The 21,342-nt window shown below is 37.9% G+C and overlaps 1 protein-coding gene across 1 annotated transcript in view; it reads left to right on the top strand.

Annotated features, from left to right (window-relative positions):
* The window catches only part of ZFAND3 (zinc finger AN1-type containing 3), a 137,978-nt gene that overhangs the window by 93,008 nt on the left and 23,628 nt on the right, over positions 1-21,342 (top strand). Inside the window, exon 5 of the mRNA XM_084202814.1 lies at positions 5,733-5,798. Within this exon, the coding sequence (XP_084058940.1) occupies positions 5,733-5,798 (66 nt within the window). The remainder of the gene's footprint in view (positions 1-5,732; positions 5,799-21,342) is intronic.

The raw sequence follows: 21,342 nt of genomic DNA on the forward strand, positions 1-21,342 counted from the left end.
TATGTGACCCAGTATTAAACAAAGCTTATATCCAAACATAACTTGAGAAACCTGCAGCTGGGTGATGGTGAATAATTCTAGTTTTCTTTATCAACTCACAAGACTGTCATGTGTTCTTTCTCATTGTAGTCAATTTTGTGTCTTGTATCAAAGCAAGACTGGACACATATCTAATGCAAGATATGCACCTGTCTGGTTTTTGATGTTATAGACATCCTTGGGTTTCTATGCCACAGAACAGGAACTAGCTATTTTCTTAGGCTTTTGCTTTTATTAAATTAGATAACAGTCAAAGTTGGTTTACATTGTCTGGGATTTTTTTATTTTTAAGCTTGTTTTCATTAGAACCTATTTACAAATAGTCTTTTGGTACTGTTTTTAATGTTAAAATTAACTAACTCAGTTTTAAAATTTGATTATCATTGAATCTCATTTTTTAAAATATTTATCACAAAATACATATACTTCAATATCAATGCAAGCACTTTTTTCCTGGGAATTTTTAAGAATGCTTGAAAATGTAAAACCATATTGAGTTGTGGACTATTTCTTTTGAGAAATGCCACCAGTGCAAGGCGCCAGTACAGGACATAAAGGCAGTTAGAAATTTGAATAAGAAGTGTCATCATCATCTTTTCTTCAGTGAAAGTATTTCTGTAAGTTTCGATCTATTCCATACAGTCTCAGTTTCATATAAAGAACATATCTGTGTTTTCTGACAAGCAAAGGTCTGGCACAAAGATTTATGAAATGAGCACATCTTTCCACATCTGTGGCATGATAATTTTGAAACATAATGAAGACCAGGGATGTTATACCACTGTTAATTGTTCCTTCTGATTTATAGTCACTTCACATGCAGAGTAGACTGTGTATCCTAGAGTCCCATTTATTAGCGTGAAAGGACCCCGTGGAACACAAAACAGAAACACAGTCATATTGGAAAAATGTGGGTTAGAGCTGCACAGTTATTGAGGTTAAATAAAATTGTTTATAAAAATGTTATTTAACTGCTGGTTTCAAAAGCACATTTTACAGTCCAACTTACACCTACAAAGTAGGAGAATATAGCATCTGTTACTGAGGAAAAGCAGGTAACCCAGTGAGACATTAGTAGGGGAGAAGGTGGAATCTGAATCCTGTCTCCCTTTACTCTTAAATTTACCATCTATTCAGCAAAAAAGCAGTCCAGGTTTTATTTCCCTGTTCAAAAACTTCATGCAGACAAAAAGCCACAAAAGCACCTAAAGGCCAATTTGTAAAATTAGATTTTAAAAAGGAAGCATTTTTATGTCATATAATCCTCTTATCTGTGTAGTAATGACATCACTTAGATGATCATGCATCTTGCCCATTCTGCAGCAAATAAGCAGCTCTTAAGTGTTGTAAAGTTCTTCTGCCTTTTTTCCTTAAAGATAGCATTGCCTGTCTGTGCAGACAGAACTTCAGAGATTTATACTTCCTTTTTTTTATGTATTGATGTTCGTAATCAATAACTGTCTTCATACTCAATTGTGTAGATTAATTAGATTATGTCTCTCCCAGTTCAGGAAATGTACAGCTAGGTTACTTGTTTGGACAGGTTTTCCAAGATGGGTTCTTTCCTGTATTGCAAATAGCCATGAAATTGTTCCTGTCCTGGCTAGAACAACGCTGTCCAAGGAAGTTCAGCTCTTATGTATTACCTTCTGCCAGCCTGTTGCATTCAGGGGGTCACTGTGGCTTATCTGGGGAGGAACCATCACAGTACCAAAAGCTCAAAGAGGAGTTCCTCTATCCTTACGTTGCTGTGATCAAATGTTACTGAGATTCAGGCTCCTTTTAGTTTTCATGTTTGTTCATTCTCTGGTTTGCAGGTTTTGTGGCATCTGAAATTGTTTCAATGTATTACTGTAATTTAGACTTTTTAGTCATGTGTTAACTTAGTTTTGCTCCATTCTGCATCTGTTTCTCTGCACAGTGTGCTTCTGAGTGCTGTTCAAATCCACCTGATGCATGTCCTCTGGGCTCAAATTTAGTGCTTCTCCAAACAGCAAGAACATCCTAGTGTTGAACTTTTTTCCTGTATAGGAGGCTCTGATGGAGTGGTGTCACTTCACTTTACAGAGTTCAGGAAGGGGAAACAGCAAGTTGCCGTGACTCAGAGATGTCCTCAGGACAAATACTGCTTGGCTGCAGTTAACATAGTTCAGGAAGGGAGATGGATAATGCAGAAGGGCATTCTAAAAGACAATTTAAATATACAGAATTTAGAATTTAGTCTACAATAGTAAATAATAGCAATATTAATGTATCCATAGAAATATAAGCAATATATAAAATTTTACTACTTTGGATAATTAGAGAAATAAGGTTTGTCTAATCAATATATTTTGAGTACAGCTAACAGTAAGTTATGGAAAGCTGTGGATATCAGAAGCCAAAAACATGGTAGTTACATTAACAAGACCTATTGTATTAATATATGATAAGGTTCGAGTTATCTTGTTTTGTCCTTTGTTAATTCTATGTTTGAACTTGCAAACTTGAGGGTTCTCAAAATTCTCACAATTCTTCTAATTTTTTGAGTAGCTTTTAGTATTTTTGCATTTATAATCATCTTCTCTTGGGATTACATTATCCCTGGGCAGTGACTGCTTTTGTTTGAAAGAGGAGTTGCAAAAGTCAGAAACCATACACTGGAAAAAATAGGAGCAGAAGCTGTTGTGTTATCTCTTAATTGGATATAGAGTTGAAAGATATTTCTTTTCTTCCATTTTAATGTCTTGTTTGTACTGAGCAAAGAGAGTTCTACAGCCTTGTGGGTTATGTTAGAAGCTAGACATGTGTGGCCTTTCACTGTGCACTGAAGTGTTTTATATAGCACAGTTAAATAACCTTGAAAAATTTCCTTTTTTGGCAATGAAAATGTAGATATATCCTGAATCATGCAAAGTTATAAGCCTACCTTTGTGAATAGTCAAGATAGACTGGTGTTCCATTGTTATGACTTCCCTTTTCTTTTTCACACACAGAATTTTTATCAAAGCTGTGAGAAATATACTGTCCTGTTTCAAACACTACAAAGATGCTGGAATTAGCAGTGATAGATTCCATGTAGTGACTTCCACATAGAACTGCACAACCAAGCCCACAGCACTGAATTATGTATGACATTTTTAATGGTGGAACAAAAGGAGTAGCAGAAGGAAATGCAGCGAAGTACGTGCTGCCTTCACTGGTTATTAGGCACTAGCGTACATGCATGCAAATCCCAGGATACTCTTTATTGAAACTCTGGTGCTGTGCTATACAAATCAAAGCTGTATGAAAGCCATACCTAATGAGGGAAGAATAAATAACAGGAAAACTCTGACAAAGGGAAGTGCAGAATGCATACCAACTTATTGTACTTTTGAGAGTGAGAAATAAAGTTCTTACATTTGGCTGGATGCTGAAAGTATCAGCTACTGTAAATATTTACTTTACAGTAATTGAAAGGATTAGTCTTATTTGTTAGTCCACAGTGATGATGCCTCTCATTGTCTATTCAGTGAAAACTGGGAGAATGTAGCTAAAATTATTTACAGAAGAGCTGCTGCATTTTAAGAGGCAGCTGCATCAAAAGTCAGTTCATTGAAATTCTGTACCCTGTTGAATTTATTGCTTACACACATTTTATATTGAAACCAAATACTTGGTGTCTGAAAGTAGAGACTGACTAAACAGACCTGCTCTGTAGGTTTTTGAATATGCAGAAGGTTTCACTAGAAAACTTAGTAAGGATTCTGTTTCAGTATTTATTTTCTTCCCCAAATGCACCAACCCCTACACTGAGCGTCTTTTGAGCCTTTTGCAATAGTAGTACTAACATAGATCAAGATAACTTTTTCTAGGCCAGAATATTAAAAAAGTGAAAATATTATAAATTATTTCGGCTTACTTGACCATTTCTGGTTGTTGAGAAGAGGTCGTTGCTTGCCAGTGCTGTCAGGCTTGAAGCCAACACCACTTTGGTCATACCAGGATGCTTGATCCATCCATCCAGGACGCTATATTTTTGCCTAGGAAAGGACTCACCCCGGGACTCCCAGTCCTCCTCACTGTAAATTCAAGCTTGTCTCTTCTCATATGCAGACTTGACCCTGCATAGAGGTCCCCACCACTCCCCTCCCCTTACCTGTGCGGTTCAGCCATTTCTCAGCTCCCTCCTCACCAGCCTGGAGAATCCAACAGTGCCTTGCAACACTGTCTGTAACATCTGCCAGCCACTTATGCTGTTGCCTATTACAAGCAGCAATTTCTTATGTCAGTTTCAGTAGTTTCCCATGTCCTGATGCTTTGCTTAACCTCTGAGCAGGCCCTGATGAGTGCCCTCAGTGTTGGTCTGCAGGCCAAGAACTGGCTTCTTGGCCACTGTAACCACGCGCTGAAAGATTGCCTGGTGCACAGGTATGAAATGTGCGCGTTGCTGGAGGAACTCGTTGAGAGAACAATAAACTCATCAAGTTTATTGGTCCTTCTCTGGAAAGTGGAGAGTGTAAAATTCTGTTCCCAAGTGGATTTCACTGAAATCAAGTGCACCAAAATAAGTTCCTCACATTTTTCCCCCTCAACTGCAGAATTTTTTTATTTTTTAAAGAGTTACAATGCTATGAGTATTTCAGGGTAGACAAAAGTGCCTGAGACCTGAAACTTAGTGAAAAATAGAAATAAGGAAAGCTTCCAAGGGGGAGTATCCCAGAAAGAAGCAAAAAGAAACAGTTTACTAACAAGCCAGGCAAAGGGGAAAATATTGCAACAGTCACAGTGCTGCTTTCCAGATACGCAAAGACTGGGGGAAAAAAGGGAAAAAGTATTTTTAATATTTTTCAGTGCATGAAGACTTAAAGGTTATCCTGTTATACTAAGCTCTGTTGTATTGCCAGCAAGTATTATTATATCACCAGCAGTTTAGTGCAAACTTGATTATTGGTATTTTGATAGCCAAACTCTAGTGGGTCTAACTCAATTTCAGGCTCTCTAGCATCTTCCCATTTGTAATATTCAGTTTTCAAAGCTATGATGTGGTATTACCATTGGCAGTGCTACTGTCAATTTGTCTTGGCTTCTCTGCATGGTGTTTATTTTTATTTATTTATTTTTCCTGCAAGTCACTGTGTACACTCAATTGGTTGCTATTTTAACAAGATCTCTGGAGAACTCCTCAACGATGATGCATGTTAAGAAAAAAGGCAGAAAGCAATTTACTACCAAGCAGATACCAGATGAGTGGGCAAGAGTCCAGAGCTGAAAAACCTTAAGCATGGAAAGAGCTCGTTAGCATATGCTTGTGCCACACTTAGAACACATAATGAGAACAAGATCAGAGGCAAAGTTGTTATCTCTCTGGAGTCAGTAGCAAGATTTGATATCAGAGAAGTAACTGCTTTGTCCCTTGTGTTACTTGTGGGTCACTTAAATACATTTCTAGCATTGCAATTACAGTGTATATTTTCCTAAAAATGCCTCTTGAAATATTTATAAAGTATATTTTTAAAGTGTAACTTTGTCCCAACTTTTCATCTATTTTTTTACAACAAGACATTCACATTCAGCTGGGAAAGAAGTACTGAGAGTAGAACTACTTCCATATGTTCTCTCCAAAGACGAGTGCTCCTCTGTGTTTTTTATGTTCTTAAGTGTAATTTGATATGGTTGTAAATGTGAAATATAGGTGGTGTTTTGAGATATACAATCTTCTCTGTTTTCAGGTGGGCCATGCACAGGTACAGCTCATGCCTCGTTAACCACACCAACCAAAAGATCTTGTGACTCAGGTATGTGTTTTGTGGGATAAAGAAATTAGGTTTTGCATTATATTTAGCATTATAGTTTAATAGTAAAGGGTAATAACCATACCTGGCAAATGCCAAATGAAAATAAATATTGTTGCTTTGCTGACAGAAATGTATGTATAAAAGGATTAGTATGGCAGATAGTTCATCTGAGAATCCTGTTAAACATAATTCTATAAATACAGTCTGTTTTCAGTTAATCTTTGTAGAAACAAGACATTCAGGAGTAATCAGTTTAAGTCTAATGATTGTGACAGTGTTCTGGAAATCCTGCCCTTGAAATGCAAAGTATTGAGTAGAAAACTGTTCTGAGTACATTGACTTTCCCTGACTGAAGATGCAGTATAGACACCTGATCTTTGCTTTGAGACTAAATTTTACCTGCTTTGGGTCCTTTTGATGCCTTTATTTCTATATGCAGGATGATGATGGATAATGTCTCACAGAGCTGGTATTAGGAGTGACATGTTAGGTCATTGCCAGGCTGAAGTCACTGCTTCTCAATCAGATCTGTCCTGAAGAATCACACCTGCGCTTATTCAGTCAGGCAGCCAAGTTACCTGCACTGTCTCAGGTCTTCTGCAGGCTTTGGTTTTATGTGGATTAAGGAGAGCTCACATGATCCTTTCCACCAGGACCACCCTTGGAAGCCATAATCTGCTGGGGAGTGGTGGGTGGGTAGGTAGTGGTAATGTTCTTGCAGTCTGTGTTTCTAAAATAATTTTTGCCTATATTTGCATTGAGGTGCAGAAAGGAAGGGTATTCCAGTTTGAGTAAGGGCCCTTGCTCTTTAAGGAGTTCAGGGGAAATTTCCTCTGCAGTCATTCTTTTAAAAAGTCTTTCAAGTTACTGTTTGAGCTGAACTGTAGTTATTCCATAGGTGAGTGTTGTTAGCTTGCAGCAGATGTGTGGTGATACAAGTGGGCTTGTTCTGCAGTGAAGGAAGGTTGCAGAGAAGCTGCATTAGCTTGCTCTTGCTGCAGGTGCAGACTTCTCAAGTAGCACATGATAATTTGTGACAGTGAGTGTTTTTTGCCAAAGAACTGAGTTTGGAACTGGAAGACAGCTCTTCAAAACAGGGATACTGGATTTTCTTTTCTGTGTAGCCATGGACATGTATCTAAACAAGATGGAATGTTTGCCACTATATCCCTTGAAAGCTAATCTGCTTTGCTCGTGTATTTCTAAATTGTATTTTCTTTATATGTTAGCTGTTGTAATGTTTAGCTGGTTTTCATGGAAGAGTAATTTAAAAGCTTGCTGTGGTGCTACAGATACAGTAAACTGAGAGTACTGTTGGAAATTTTTTTTGTGTGTGCTTAGCAAAAAGAAATGTAAGTTCATTATTTGGAGTGTGAAATAGAACCAGTAAAAGCTCTTTGGAGTAAAGCAGATGAAACCACAAGACATATTGAAAAATGTCTTGGCTAACTTTGCTCAGTAGTTCTTTTATTTTCAGTTTGTGCTCTTGTTTGGTCTGTACATGCTTTTACGTTTTTCTTTTTAGTGCGTTTTGCAAGAAAAGGAGGAGGTGGCCTTAATTTGATGCCATAACTGTAATCTTCAGTCAGCTAAATCTACTGATTTTGAATTACCTCAGTTTCTCCTGAGGTTCTTACATTATTTGCTCAGTAATCTACATATTATCTCTATAGTCCTTTACACGAATAAATCTGGTACCAGGAGTTAGTTTTCTTCTCCAGATCTTGAATTTTCAGCAAACTTTCATTTTTAAAATAAATTACCATGTTGTCATTGGAATTGTCAAGAAAACTTTGGCTACAAAATATTACCCAGAAGTGTTGTGACATCTTCAGGCATGAGCAGCATACTACGTAGGTGAACATTTGTCAAAGTTTAACCACAAGGCCAAAACGCAGCCCCATTATCTACTGTGAAGAAAATTAACTCTATCCCAGCCAAAACCATCACATTCTTTCACACTAGAATCACTTCAGCTTCCCAGGATGCTACTTAAATGATGCAAGTAGTATTTGTCAACACTACACATTGCTTATAAGCCTATTTTCTGTAAGTATCCTATGTTTCTTATGCTTGGAAGAGCTTTGATGGAAAAATGTTCCTTTGGATTTTATCTTTGTACTTCTGTACACCCTTCAAGCATAATTTTTCCCCACAGTTCCCTAGATCAGCATTTGAGACAGAAAATTAGAAATTTTACCTACTTATTCTATATGTAAGTTTCCATCAGAATATTAAGGAAGGAGACAAACCTTTCATATTTATCAGCATGAGTGTAACAATCAAAGAAAAATCAAAACAATAAATCTGCCAAGGTAAAGGAAAAGTTCTCATAGAGAAAAAAGAGATTTTACCTAATGTACTTGTCAACCTGCATGCTGTAAGAGCTGTTCTGATAAAAAATAGTATTATGACACCAAATAGTGGGGTTTTTTCTCCTGTTTGCCAGAATCATCACTGTGGTAAAAGTATTTCTATTCCAATGTGCCCACAGGACAGGGATTATAGTGAAAAAATGAATAAAGCCTTGCAATCATTAGTTTGGGTGATGCCTCAAAGGCTTCTGAGTGCTGGCAGTCTGAAGATTTTGTAGGAAGAAAGATGGGACTGTGTGGTCCAGTGTATAGCTTCTTATGCATTTTGATTTGTTTCCTAATGGTTGGGTAATGCGATGATTGATGGCAGGTACTGGGGGGCTTCCTCTAGTACAGGGCATCCACATCCCATTTGTGTCAGGTGCCCATGCTGGGAAAGTGCAGTACCAAGTAGCATATTACTCTTGTTTTTCTGCTGTATAACTTTAATGATGATTTACTACACAACTCTACACAGCCAGATTTTATAACATTTTTATGCAGCTTTAAGAAACCTGGGAAAAAGTGATGGAACTGTGTGAGTGTGCTCACTTAATTTTTAATTGTGCGCTAGAGAAGGTGGTAGAAACAGGCAGATAAAGTGTGGTAATGATGCATCAATTCATACATTATATTCATAAAGTTGGTGAGGTTTTAAGTACTTTATTTCTCAGCAGCAGTTCATCAGAGATGTGCATCTGTAATATTTTGTATAGTTATATGTGTAAATAGATCATATTTTAGGAGAATATCTGTTGTAGATTGGTGTGATGGAGTTTATATTATACAAGATGAGAATATGTCTCTTTTCTCTGTGTGTTTTCTAGTTTAAAATTTGAGTCTAGAAGATGGAAATAGTTATTTCACTGCTTGAGTAAAGTGGTTAAACGAGGCTGGTCCTTTTTGAAGTTTTGAATTTATTGATGTTCTTGTACTAAGATATATGCTTACTTGTAACAGTGCCAGGAATCCAAATGCATTGAGGTTGAACCTCCACAACTGAGGACAGCCTTTGAGGAGTTATAGGAAGGTCAGGTTGTGAAAATAGAAGTTCGCAGATTTTGAGCCTGAGCTAAAACCCGGAAATCATTACATTGATATGATCATTTTTTTAATCAATCCTTACGTGTTGAGTAAGGACAAAAGGACCTCATACACCACTAATTAGATTTTGTTTTTTAATTGCTCTAAAGTGTTAAGCTCCTGAGCAAAAAATACACAAAAGATTACTGAAGAGGGCTTTATAGCACTAAACCAACTTTGACGTCTGTTTTTCATTGGTGTTTCAAGGGACTATTAAGGTGTTCTTTAGTGTTTGACTTCTGGAGGGCATTGTGTTGAAATCCAGCCTTCTTGGAGCTCTCTCACCAACAGGAAAGTGATGATAGAACAGCCTTTGAACAGCATAGTAAATCACCCAGCCCTAGCAATAATAGTGCCCATTAGGGACGCTCTTCCCCCTCCCTCTGCTCAGTTTCCAGCTGCACTAATAGAGCAGCACATCAAGCAAGGCTGTAAATAAAAGTTACAACCTAATAGGTGGGTGCTGAAGTGGAACGGACGGGAGCTGAGGCATGGAGGCCTTATTGCTGCTCATCAGCAATTACAAACAGGATGAAGTGCCTGGGACTGGCACTGATGTGGCAGGAGCTGATAGAGGCTGGGAGATGACACCGTACCATGATCAGATGATGTATGGTGATGGCTTTTTACTGCCTCAGCTTATTGCCTAGTTCTGTGGCATGCTGGATTATGTGTTCTGTGCTCCCATGTCTATCTGGATGGACAGATTGGTTTCCTGTCCTCCTGGTTACCTAATGGCCTTCTCAAGGTGCTATGATTATTGTAGATTAAAACTCTCCTAGTGGTAAGGATCATAATAGTCATAGCAGTTAACAAAATTAAGGGCTTGCTCTAATTTTATGATTTATTTCCACTATTGCCTTTCTCAGCTTTACAAAGGCCATTTAATTGTTCATTAAAAATAGTGTCTATGGTTCACCTGAATTTTCTTTTACCCTGAAGGCATTCCATGATTTTAGACTAATTGAGTTATTTGGAGAATCCAAAGAGATGGGTTTGGGATCAATACATCAAAAAGTTTGTTAGAAGTCAGCTATAGCTGTGATGATCCTTGCCTCTGCATTTAAAAACTTCACCTGTTCCTGGGAAGGTTTATAAGAGCCTGTTAGCACACAATAATTGGTAATTTTATTTTTTTTGCAAAAAAGCCTTTCTTGACTATTTTTATCTATGACAGTCTAGCACATCTGTGCTAGACATATAAATCATCACTTTACTAAACTGCAGTGAAAAAAACACCTTGAATTTTAGTCCGTATTTGCTTTGAACTAAAGAGAAGTTTTGTAAGCATCTTCATAGTTCATACATTAATCACTCATGCTGTTTACTTTTGAAGAGACTTTTCTTCCAAGTCATGGAAAAAACACAGCATTCAGAAATGAAAAGTTGTGCAGCAGCGTGACAGCATATGAAAACAGTGACTCCTGTCCCTGTCTATTCAGCACAGGCAGGATAAAATAAATAGATTATTTTTCTATCATCTTATGGTATTAGGACAGGAATACTTTTGCTGCTGTGTTAATGTACACTAAACTAAGAAGAATGGAAACTTTTCACAGTATTACTTTGAAATTAACTTTCCCACTTAGTGGGTCCTAGTTATACCTTTTGTTTGCATTGATCATCAAGTGAGGAAGCTAGATAGCTGAGGTGGCCATTCGTGGCTGTGAAAGCCCTCTTTCACATGCTGCATAGATAAATTACAAATACTTAACAGACATGCCAGTAATTTTTATTTAAGATTAACTCCTTTTTCTTAACAGTCTGTTGTAGTCATTCTTGAATGGAGTGTTGGCCTTAAGAAATAAAATTAATGTTGTGTAATAAGATAAATAGATGAACATGATAACTTACGTGCTTATTAATGTTTCCCATTTCATAGTTTTATAGTCCCAAAAACCATACTAACTGAGATCAGTTCTCTTAAGACCATGTAAGGCAGTCAAACATGATCTCCAAGAAAGAAAACTCCTGGGTTTAAGAACAGTTTAATAATTAAAATAATAATAAATTGTAAAAAAAAGGAAAATAGCAAAAAGGACAGAGAAATAACCGGCTTTTGCCATCCAGTTCCTGAGCAGCTGCCCCTGGCCAGTTTTCCCCCTGGTTTGGATGCTGATCATGACACCATAAGGTATGGAACATCCCTTTGGACAGTGGGGGTCAGCTGGGAGGTTGTGTCCCCTCCCAGCTTATTGTGCCCTCCAGCCCTTCTCACTGGTGGGGTGAGGTGAGAAGCTGAAAAACCCTTTACTCTGTGTAAACACTGCTTAGCAACATCTAAAATATCAGTGTGTTATCAACATTATTCTCATCCCAAATCCAAAGCACAGCACTCTACCAGCTACTAGGAAGAAAATTCCAGTGGAAACCAGGACACTACGTCATGCAGAAAGAGGGATTTGGTATATGCTGGTGTGAGTGGCAGAAATGTGTAATAATTCAGGTAGATTTTTGTTATTCAGAGGTTCATAGTTTATAAGAATCAATGATTTTTCCCCTTGTGGGGAGGAAAAAATCCCAACCCAGTAAAATAGAAGTAAAACACAATAATCAGAATCTCTCTGTGGCTGGGGAAGAAGGGCCTCCTGGCCTGTGTGACCTCCCAACAGGTGCTGACACACACACACCTCTGTGTACCTCATAGTACTCCCAGCTCTCTGAGGTCAGTTCAAGTTCAGCATCCTAACAGAAAGTGTCCTCCAAGTACTTAAACTGTTATTCCCACTATATTTATCCTCTCAAATCACCCAAATTCATCTTCTTTTATCCTTTGTACAGTTCAGATAAGCCCTTGAAACTTTTTTATTCTTCACCAAATAACCCCTTTAAGACTTTCTGGGCTTCTCAGCTTTCACATGTCTTTATCTCTTTTTGCTGCTTTTGTTTCAAATTTTTCATCTGTTTTCATTTCCAAATTCTGAATCCCATAAAAAAGAACACTTGGAGGAAAATGTACTTGGGTCAATAGGACAGGATGATCCTTGAGAGGAGTTCACATTGAATTGTCAGCCAATAAGGGAATTGTTTTGAATGTCAAACTAAAGGTACTAGATGATAGGAATAAAGAGTGTTTGGATTAACTGTGTTAGGAACAGTATAGCTGGCTGATTAAGGGAAGAGATTTTCCCCCTCTAGTTGGCACTGGAACAGGTACCTGCAGAGGCTCTGAAGTTCTTAGTCTTTGAAAATTTTTGAAAATATACCAGGCCCTGAGCAACCTGATCTAATTTCTTTGATGTTTTACTCTGTACCACACAGGAGGCTGGACTGCATGACCTCCAGAAATTCCTTCCAACCTAATTTTTTCAGTGACACTAATGGAAAACAAATACGATGTGAGTCTTTAGAGATACTTTGCCTACCCTCAGTAGCATTTGTAGCACTTAATGAGAACCGAGGTCTGGAAGTACAGGCAAGCATTTAGTGCCTCAAGCACTTCAAGCTCTGTGGAGAAGGGCCAGGAGAGAGACTCTTGGAACGGTGGGAGGGTTGGGATGGTCAATGCAAAGCAAAGATCTGGGAGAGCAGTCCATGCAGCAGTGTTCTCTTGGGCCATGAGCTGATAAATGACCTGTGCTTTTGTAAACTAGACTCTCCAGTCCTGAAAAACCGTGTGCTGCTGCCCTCAACATTTTCTCACTACATTCTCTCTATGGGCTGATGTTTTTCAGTCTGGTTGGTGAAATTGTTGCCAGATACAAATCTATGCAGTTAAAAGGTCATTATCTTTTAAAATTCAGATATTACCACCTCTTTTTACCAAAGTCTTGGGGAATTATGACAAAGAATTTGTCTTCAGTTTCTTGAAACTGAAGAGAAAATATTATGTCCTTTATGTATATTTTGATTAAAATGAAACAGCTTTACTTTGAGTATTTTATAGTGGTTTCATGCCATGTTTACTTTTCAGAACTCTCAAGATCTCTATGGTCAATTAAGTGATCTCTGACAGTAGGTATATACTATGAAAGAATATACATCTACTACCCTTACTTAACATTGCTCTCCCAACAGCTCTGAACTCCTTGTTTTATAACCAGAGACTGCTGGAAAAATTGCATCTCATAACTTTAAACAAAGCATATCTCCTTTAATTTCAAGGGTAAAGAAATCAGGGTTGTACGTCTTGCATTTCTCACCTACACTCTACTGGAAGAGGATTTGGGCAGCCTAGGGTTTGCTTTAATTTTGACAATATGGAGAATGTCACAAAGAATAATTGAGATCATTAACTTTAAAGACCTGGCTCCTGTCAGGCTGAAGAATTGAATTGATTTTACCTCCGCACTCAGCACCCTGATCTGATCTGTTCAGATCAGACAGCTTCCTTACAGGTATGCTTTGGCAAATGATACACATAATTTTAAGTTTATAATTATAAACTTATAATTTATAATTTTAAAACTGTTACTTTACTGCACTGGAGATTTTTAAAATTACATTAAGCATTAAATAACTGGCTTGAAATATATTTGAAACAAATAGCTGCTTACATTTACTTTTTAATTCAATTTTTTTTTTTCGCTATTTTAAAACACATGTAACTCGCAGGGAACAAATCCATTATCAGATTCCAGCTGTACTTTTTGATGTGAGTGCCCCAAAGGTTTCATTTGACTCTTCATGAAGTTCTCTATTCTGACTAATTATTTCAGTGAGCATCAGACAACTTCTAAGAACAAATTTTCAGTTTTTTCATTTAGATTATAGTTTTCATAAGGACTTAAAAAATAGATGAGGGTATTTTAAAAGCCTTTTGGAGGTATTCTTTAGTCTGTTGAACATACCCAGGGAAAGTGTAACTTCCTAGAAAGTGAGGAAGTTGTTTGCATGACAGTTCTGTGAACATACAAGTGATGTTATTTTTTCTGTTTCTGTTCCAAATAATTTCTGTAACATGATTTTTGAGGAATAACTAATAACTAATGAGAGCAACATCTTGGAGCAAAAGAGGATTGAAAAGGAGCTGGATATAGGATACAAGACAGTGCATATACTGTTGCATCCTCCAAGTTTCAGTGATCTGTTCTTCCTCTCCCTGGTCTTTAGTTCAGGTTTGTGTAGAAGTTTCCCAAACATCTCCTTTCCAAACAGTAAGAGCTGCCTGGTAAACCAGCCTGACTTCTGGTTACTGCAGACACCAACCAGGTGTACAGGAATTGTGTCCTATGCCAGGGTTGGTTGTTCCCCCCCCAAAAAAAAAAGTTAGAAAAAGTAACACAGTCAAACTATAAACTATATCATATAAATTGTTAAGCTTTATTTAAAGTAATGGAATTAAAACCAGGTTTGAAGATGGATTAGCTGTACATTTCAGAATGTACCTTCTCACAAATGCATTCAGGAAAATTTTTATCAAAATAGAAGAGCTCTTAGGGTTTTTTCCTTGACATTAGGTACTATCCTTGGAGTTATAGTCTCTCATTGCAAGATTTCTGTTGCTAATGACATCACTGAAATTCTGCACTTAAAAGACAAATTAGTTCTTTGAAAGATAAATATTGGTAAGTATTTTTTTCACTGCTAGCAGGCAGGAGTTCTTTACAATTCCTCTTCTGAATATCTCTCTTAGCCTTAGAAAACCCTCATTATACCAGCGGGGGAAGGGTCTACTAAGGAAAACTCTGTGTATGAATGAAAAATAACAGAGCAAATATTTTCTATATAGAACTTGTTTTAGGCTATTAGTTTGAAGAATTACCTTCCTGAATACTGTATACCATCTGATTGATGAGGACACAGCTGGAGTATACCACTAGGATTTGGAAGCAGAGCAGCACCACTTATTTATGCACGCTGGAGCTGACTAGCAAATATGAAATATTTATAACATTATCTATTCTTGCTAATCATATTTTAGAGAATTTCACAAAGCATAAGAAGGTTCTCATTAAAGTCAGCAAAACCAAAACTATGATATTGCTGAATGCTTTCAAGTTTCCTATTTTATCAGGACCAGTGTGAGCTTATTTGTGTGTATTTCTACATACATATTCAGATATGTAAATATGCATATTTGAGTACTACTGAGTAGTCTTCAGGTGCTGAGGAATGGCCAGGATGCTCATGATTTGTCTTCATAGGTTCTTCATAATGTGTATTAGTGTTATGCCTTTTTTCTTTCTACTTGTGTCTTGTTCTTCCATTTAGCTATTTGTAGTGTACATTATCCTTTCACTTAATAATCCTGTTCTGATTATTCAGGCCACTTAGGATGTCATTTATTCTTTAACTTCAAGTGTCACCAGACTCAGCCTTTGTCCCTCTCCCAGCCCTAACCCTGTATTATTAAAGTACATTATTTAGTAACAAGAAAAGATGTTCAAATTGACACCATAGAATATTTTTATGTAATTTTTTTGAGTTTAGTGTTGTGACCCTTTTTCTCTTCTGGCCTTTTCAAGGTTCATTATTTATAATAGTCTAAATATATGAAGATGAGACGCTGCTTGTGAGCCATTACAAAAACCCCCACCAACAACCTAAACCACCTTCTCTTAGCATCCTTAGAATAGTATCAAACTTCTACCCTGCATCAGTTGCCCCCAGTAACCAAGGGAATTCAGCCTCATGCCTGTACACACCAGCAGTCACTGTGTGTGTACGATGTTGCTGTCAGCAGCTGTTCTTAAACATGTTCTTCTACCCTTGGAGCACGAGATGAACAGCAGGCCTGGACTGTCCAACCTCTCTTTACAAGCTCATCTCTTGTGGCTCTGGAGGTTTGCAGACTTCTCCCATGGGTGTAACTCAGGAAAGGACCCCCACTCATGTAGTTTTCTGAACAAACAAAAATCTTCTGTCAGCCACAGCAGTAGAGGTGGCCATTGCCTTAGGAAATGTTCTAACTAATTGAAATGCCTGAAGTTAATCCATCAAAGGAACTGTATGGTACAGGTGCCTGAGTACATTTAGATATGTGCTTGTTTGACTCAATCTGGTATATAAGTAAAAATGTTTGAGAAGTAAATTAACATTTCATTTAACTAAAGGCATGCTGACATCAGAGAGTATGCGGGAAATAATGCAAAAACTTCAATATATAACAGATGTAGTATGGGAGCCTAAATACAAGATGAAAACTAATTACCTTTTCACGAAATTTAGCAATTATGAATTTTATTGACAGGAAAGGATAATAGCCATTTTCACACTTTTTCTAATTATAGCTTAGCTAAAATGCATGCAGATGCCTATGTAGTTCACTATTTCTCATACGTTTTCAACATTCATTAGATTTGTCTCTTCTGTTTCATTAGAGATGGTAGTTAGCACCCTCATTAATTTACACTTCCTCTTTCCAGGTGACAATACTGACAGTATGGGTTTAGAGGAGAACAAAAAATGTGAATGGTGGGAAGGAATTAGTATATAATCCTCTTTAATTTTATTTTCCTGTCCATGAATCTTAGAAGTAAGAAAGGCTGAGGGTGGGAGAGAGCTCAGGAGGCTGATCCAATCTCCCTGCTTAGTGCAGAGTCACCTAGAGCAGGCTGGGGCCTGTGTCCAGTCAGGTTTTGAGTACCTTCACAGATGGAGCTTCCCCAAACCCACCTGGGCAACTCGAGCCAGTGTCAGGTCTCCCCTACAGTAAGAAAGCCTTTTCTTATGTGCAAGTGGAATGTTACCCAAACTGTACGCATGGTTACGCCCCCACACTTGTCTGTTTTCCTGGAATCATAATAATTAATACCCCTTCACTCACATACATAGATACCTGTATATATAATCCTCTTTTCTAGCAACACATGTCATGTGGGCCAGCTCTCATTTTGGAAAAATGAAGCCATGCTGTTGTTGAACATGAAAATACCACTTACACCCAAAGCAGTATACATGCTGAGTTCCTTTTTTGTTTTTGAGGGTTTGTTTGTTTGATTGTTTGGTTTTGGGTTTTTTAAAAATTATTCCAATACTTCAGGTCTGTAATGGAATCCTTTTTCTTAGCTCTGTTGCAAAGGGGGAAGGAAAATTTTTCTGTCAAGAGTTTGAAGCACATCAGTAATGTTTCACATTTGGAACATTTTGCAGCAATTCTTCCACTTATGTGTCTCAAATAGCTAGGCTGAAAGTTGTGGGGGGGTTTTATTGGTTGTTTTTACTCATTAGAGCTGGAAACAACTACTGTTGCATGGTTTTGGTGATGGATGAGAAATAATAACTTATGTAATACAACTTATGGGTGTTATTTATAGTCTCCAGTGTGATTTCATGGAGAGCCTCCTGAGGCAAAGAAGCAACTGATGGGATGTGAGTTCTATAGAGACTGTTCCCATGTGGTCTCTCTATTCCACATTGTTTAGGGACATTGAGTTTTAGTGCTGTTGCTTTTAAACTCTATGGAGGGGAAAAAATAAATCGGTGAAATAATGATGCTAAGGGCCCTGCAATGATACTAGAAAAGAGATTGTGTGGTTAAATATTACCAAAGGGCTTATGTAAGATATTTTGGAGACATCTGTCTGTAGTGTTTTTTAAAAAACTGAGGTGAATTCACAAAAGAAATACATTTCTTATGAGTGTTAGTGCTTCCAAGGAGGTGCACAGCCTTGAGATGCAGTCTCGATTGTGTGAGAAGACAAGATAAGATGTTCATTTCAATGAAATATCAGAGTTTCAGAATAACACAGCACAGAATTTTCCACAGCACTGTGCAGCAACAGAGAGGGGCTGAGGCAGTCACAGTTGTCAGACTTGGCTTATGAGGTGTTAATCTTGAATTTCTGTTTCTTCATTAATAGTCAACAAACAAAGGGGTTTTGGAACAACTGTGTTAATTTTAGATTCATTTGAACTAGAGAGGTTATTTTAAATTATGATTCTGGTAAATGTGATAGGGAAGATTTGTATAGAGGCAGTTTTTTCTAGATGAAATTTTTAATGCATAATCAACATGCCAGGCAGTTAAGTAATCCCTCATCTAAGAACAGAATAATGAATTTTAAAAAAGAAGGAAAAAACCCAACTAGAAATTGGCAACAAGCTATTACTCAAATTTTAGTTAATCCATGTTACATTGTTATTGACTGTGACTATGCAAGTTTCTTCATGGACAGAGATATTAACAGCTTAAGCTGCTTCTAAAATAGTTTCAGGGGAGATGGCAGTAATGTTTGAGGCTTCATTAAAGACTGCTTGTTCTGGTGTTTGCACAGACAGCTGAGATCATAAATGCCAGTCTTTGTGATGGGTTCTTTATGATAAGAAAAAAACCTGATTGAGTGCCTCAAAAGCTGTCATGAAAGCAGAGATTAAACAGATTCATCTTGAAGAAAGCAGTAGCAGAGGAGAGACCGTCTTTTGATTTTCCCATCTCTTCCATCCTTCCTACTTCCCTGTTAAGTTTTGTTAGCCCATGTCTCTGTTGGGCCTAGTGCATCCCACTCTCACCCAAAATGCCATGGAGGAGCCATTTTTTGGAAATCAGCTCAGGTGCCATTTTTTGGAAAATTTTTGAGGGGAGAACATGAGTAATGAAGGTGAGAACAGGGACAGTGAGGAACAAATGTGAGTCTCTGTTCATGACATCATAGTTTTAAGAACACTGCTCTGCTTATTGATTCCAGACAAGCCTCCAGTTTCAGCCTTGCCTAACTGAACTTCTTTGTTCTCTCATTTCAAATGGGAGTTTGATACACAATTAAAAGGATCTTCACTATCAGATATCAGTTAGAAGAATCCTTGCTTCTTAACTCAGAATTAAATTTGCAATGGGATGTGCCAATGGCAGTTACTCTGCTGAGCAGTTCCTTTCTGAAATTTTGGGGATTTCTCATCCTTATTGTTCATTTTTACAGAGAAGTTTTATGATTTTTGACATCTGTGGGTAAAAGAAGAGCATTTCTATTTTTCTCTTGGACTGGGTATTTGTTGGTTTAGGTGCAATAATAAAATGCAAGTTGAGCATGGAAAATGTTTCTTACAAGCAAAGAAAGAAGTAACTGTTGTTGAATTAACCAGCTTTTCTGAGAAAAACAACTGTCAGTCACTGGCTAAGAGAATCCTCTTCTCTGTAGCCTTTTTTGATTGTTCAAAGGTTCATGCTGGACATTTACTCTTGATTCTAGTTGCAGCACTTCAGCCTGTATTCCTAGGGGGTTTTTTTCAGTTGCACTCCAGGTAGTAAAGCTATGTATGACAATTTCATTTTGCTATCAGAGCTTTGAACTTTAAGGTTGCAAGATTCCAGATGCTGGAAGATGTGTTTTGTGTCCTGTATTGCATGTGTCAGTATCACGAAAAGGAACATGAGCTGGAAGAAATGCACACAGGACTGACTCTAAAAGGTCTGATTTTTGCTCTGTGTTTTCTCCTTGCTCATTGGGAAGATGGAAGTGTGTGAGCTGTGGGCCTGGTTTGTGATGAGTATTAGCTTGGACTCCTGTGTTCAAGGCCCTGGGCAATCAGTGATCAGAGAGATGGTGCTGTCCCTGAGAGCCAGGTTGAGTTTACCTCAGTGCTAAGTGTTTTAGCTTATGGCAGAGAGATACACATTGTAAAAAATGAGATATCTATAATTTCAATGATAATGACCAACTCATGTTAATATTCAGTTAGTCATTACCAATTAAGTGAAAGTGTATGATTAAGTATTTTCAATTGTAGGACTACTAACCTGACTTGAGGTAGCTATTAAGGCCTGTGGCTTCATTAACTTAGTAGACACTGCTTGGCTCACACCATGAATTGGACTTCAGGATCAGCAGACCACTATGTTTCCATCAGCGTAATTCAGAATACCAAATTTGCTTCTGAGAACTACCAGAAAGGCTTATATTTCCAGAAGCAAAGATGTGTGGGTGGCAGCTGTTCCATAATGGCAGTGTGTCTGTTTGAGTAATGAACAAAATGCAAATGATGTACATCCTCCATGTGGGGCAGCAAGGTGTGCTGGAGCAGGTTTTACTGCACGCTCAGTCAGCCAGGTCACAGGACAGAATCTGCCTGTTGGAGGGGGTGTCTTGATACACTCCAGGCTAGCCTGGTGTTCTAGGCACTCTGAAAACAAGTGTCCATGGGACAGGACTGTTGGCTTGGAGTATGAGTTGGGATGTCTGTTCAGGGAGTCAGGCAGTCTGTTCAGAGGATCTTTCCCTTGAACTGTTTTCTCCAGAGATTTAAGACAGGACTAGTTGTTCCATGGCTGTATTAATGCATTATGCACTACTTTATTTTCCTTGCCAAGGCTCCTGCACAGCCAGGCATGCAGAGGTGGAGTACATTATGTACCGAATGTTAGTTTAGGCCTAATATATGTATTTTGTAAGGTGTAAATTGTAATCTGTGACACTGATCAAAAAGGTGGCTGTCTTGAGGCACACATCAGATAAAATCATTGCAGCTTAATAAAAACTTATCACCTGTGTGCAGTGCAGAAAGCAGTTCACTCTTCTATGAAATGTGAGATACAGAAGCTTTATACTTGTTGGAAAGCCAGGCATATTTTCAGCATATCTTCAGAGAAGTATGACAGAAATAAAGTAGGCCCCAGTGAGGCAAGGTGTTTATTTGTAATGGCTGTGAACAGTGGGGTACAACAGGAAAAACACTGTGACACAAGGGCTGAACACAGGTAAGAAATGTGAATTAGTCTGTATTGCGTGTGAGGAACTAGGAGAAGTTAACAGAGCGTCCCTGAAGAGAGAAGCTACCATGTATTCCAAGTCTGACTTCTTTAGGTGTTTACTCAAGGAAAATCATGATGTTGATCAGCAGTGGCTCAGGTAAGATAGCTGACACAATAAGGTTATGGACAGTGTTGTATCCATGACAGTTACCTTCTCCTGCCTAATCCAGGACAGCACAAAGCAGACATAAGCAATGGAATGTTAGAATAATGGTACAGACATGTTCAATGGGTTACCATCCTGCCAAAAAGATAGATTTAGCCTGTTATTTGTGGGATTAATGTTGGTTGTAAAGGGATTTAACTCTGCTAATGGGCTTTTTTTTCCTTGCTCACTATCATGCAGTAGAGTACTGACTGATTGCAGTAATGTCTTTCAGCAACTCCTTGCAGCACTGCAACCGACAATTTAATTTTTAGTACAGTTGGGAGTAGATTTATTTGCTTGTATTACAAAGAAATACAGCACTTATTCTGC

The sequence above is a fragment of the Fringilla coelebs genome (genome assembly GCF_963513975.1).
Source record: "Fringilla coelebs genome assembly, chromosome: 3".
Taxonomy (NCBI): domain Eukaryota; kingdom Metazoa; phylum Chordata; class Aves; order Passeriformes; family Fringillidae; genus Fringilla; species Fringilla coelebs.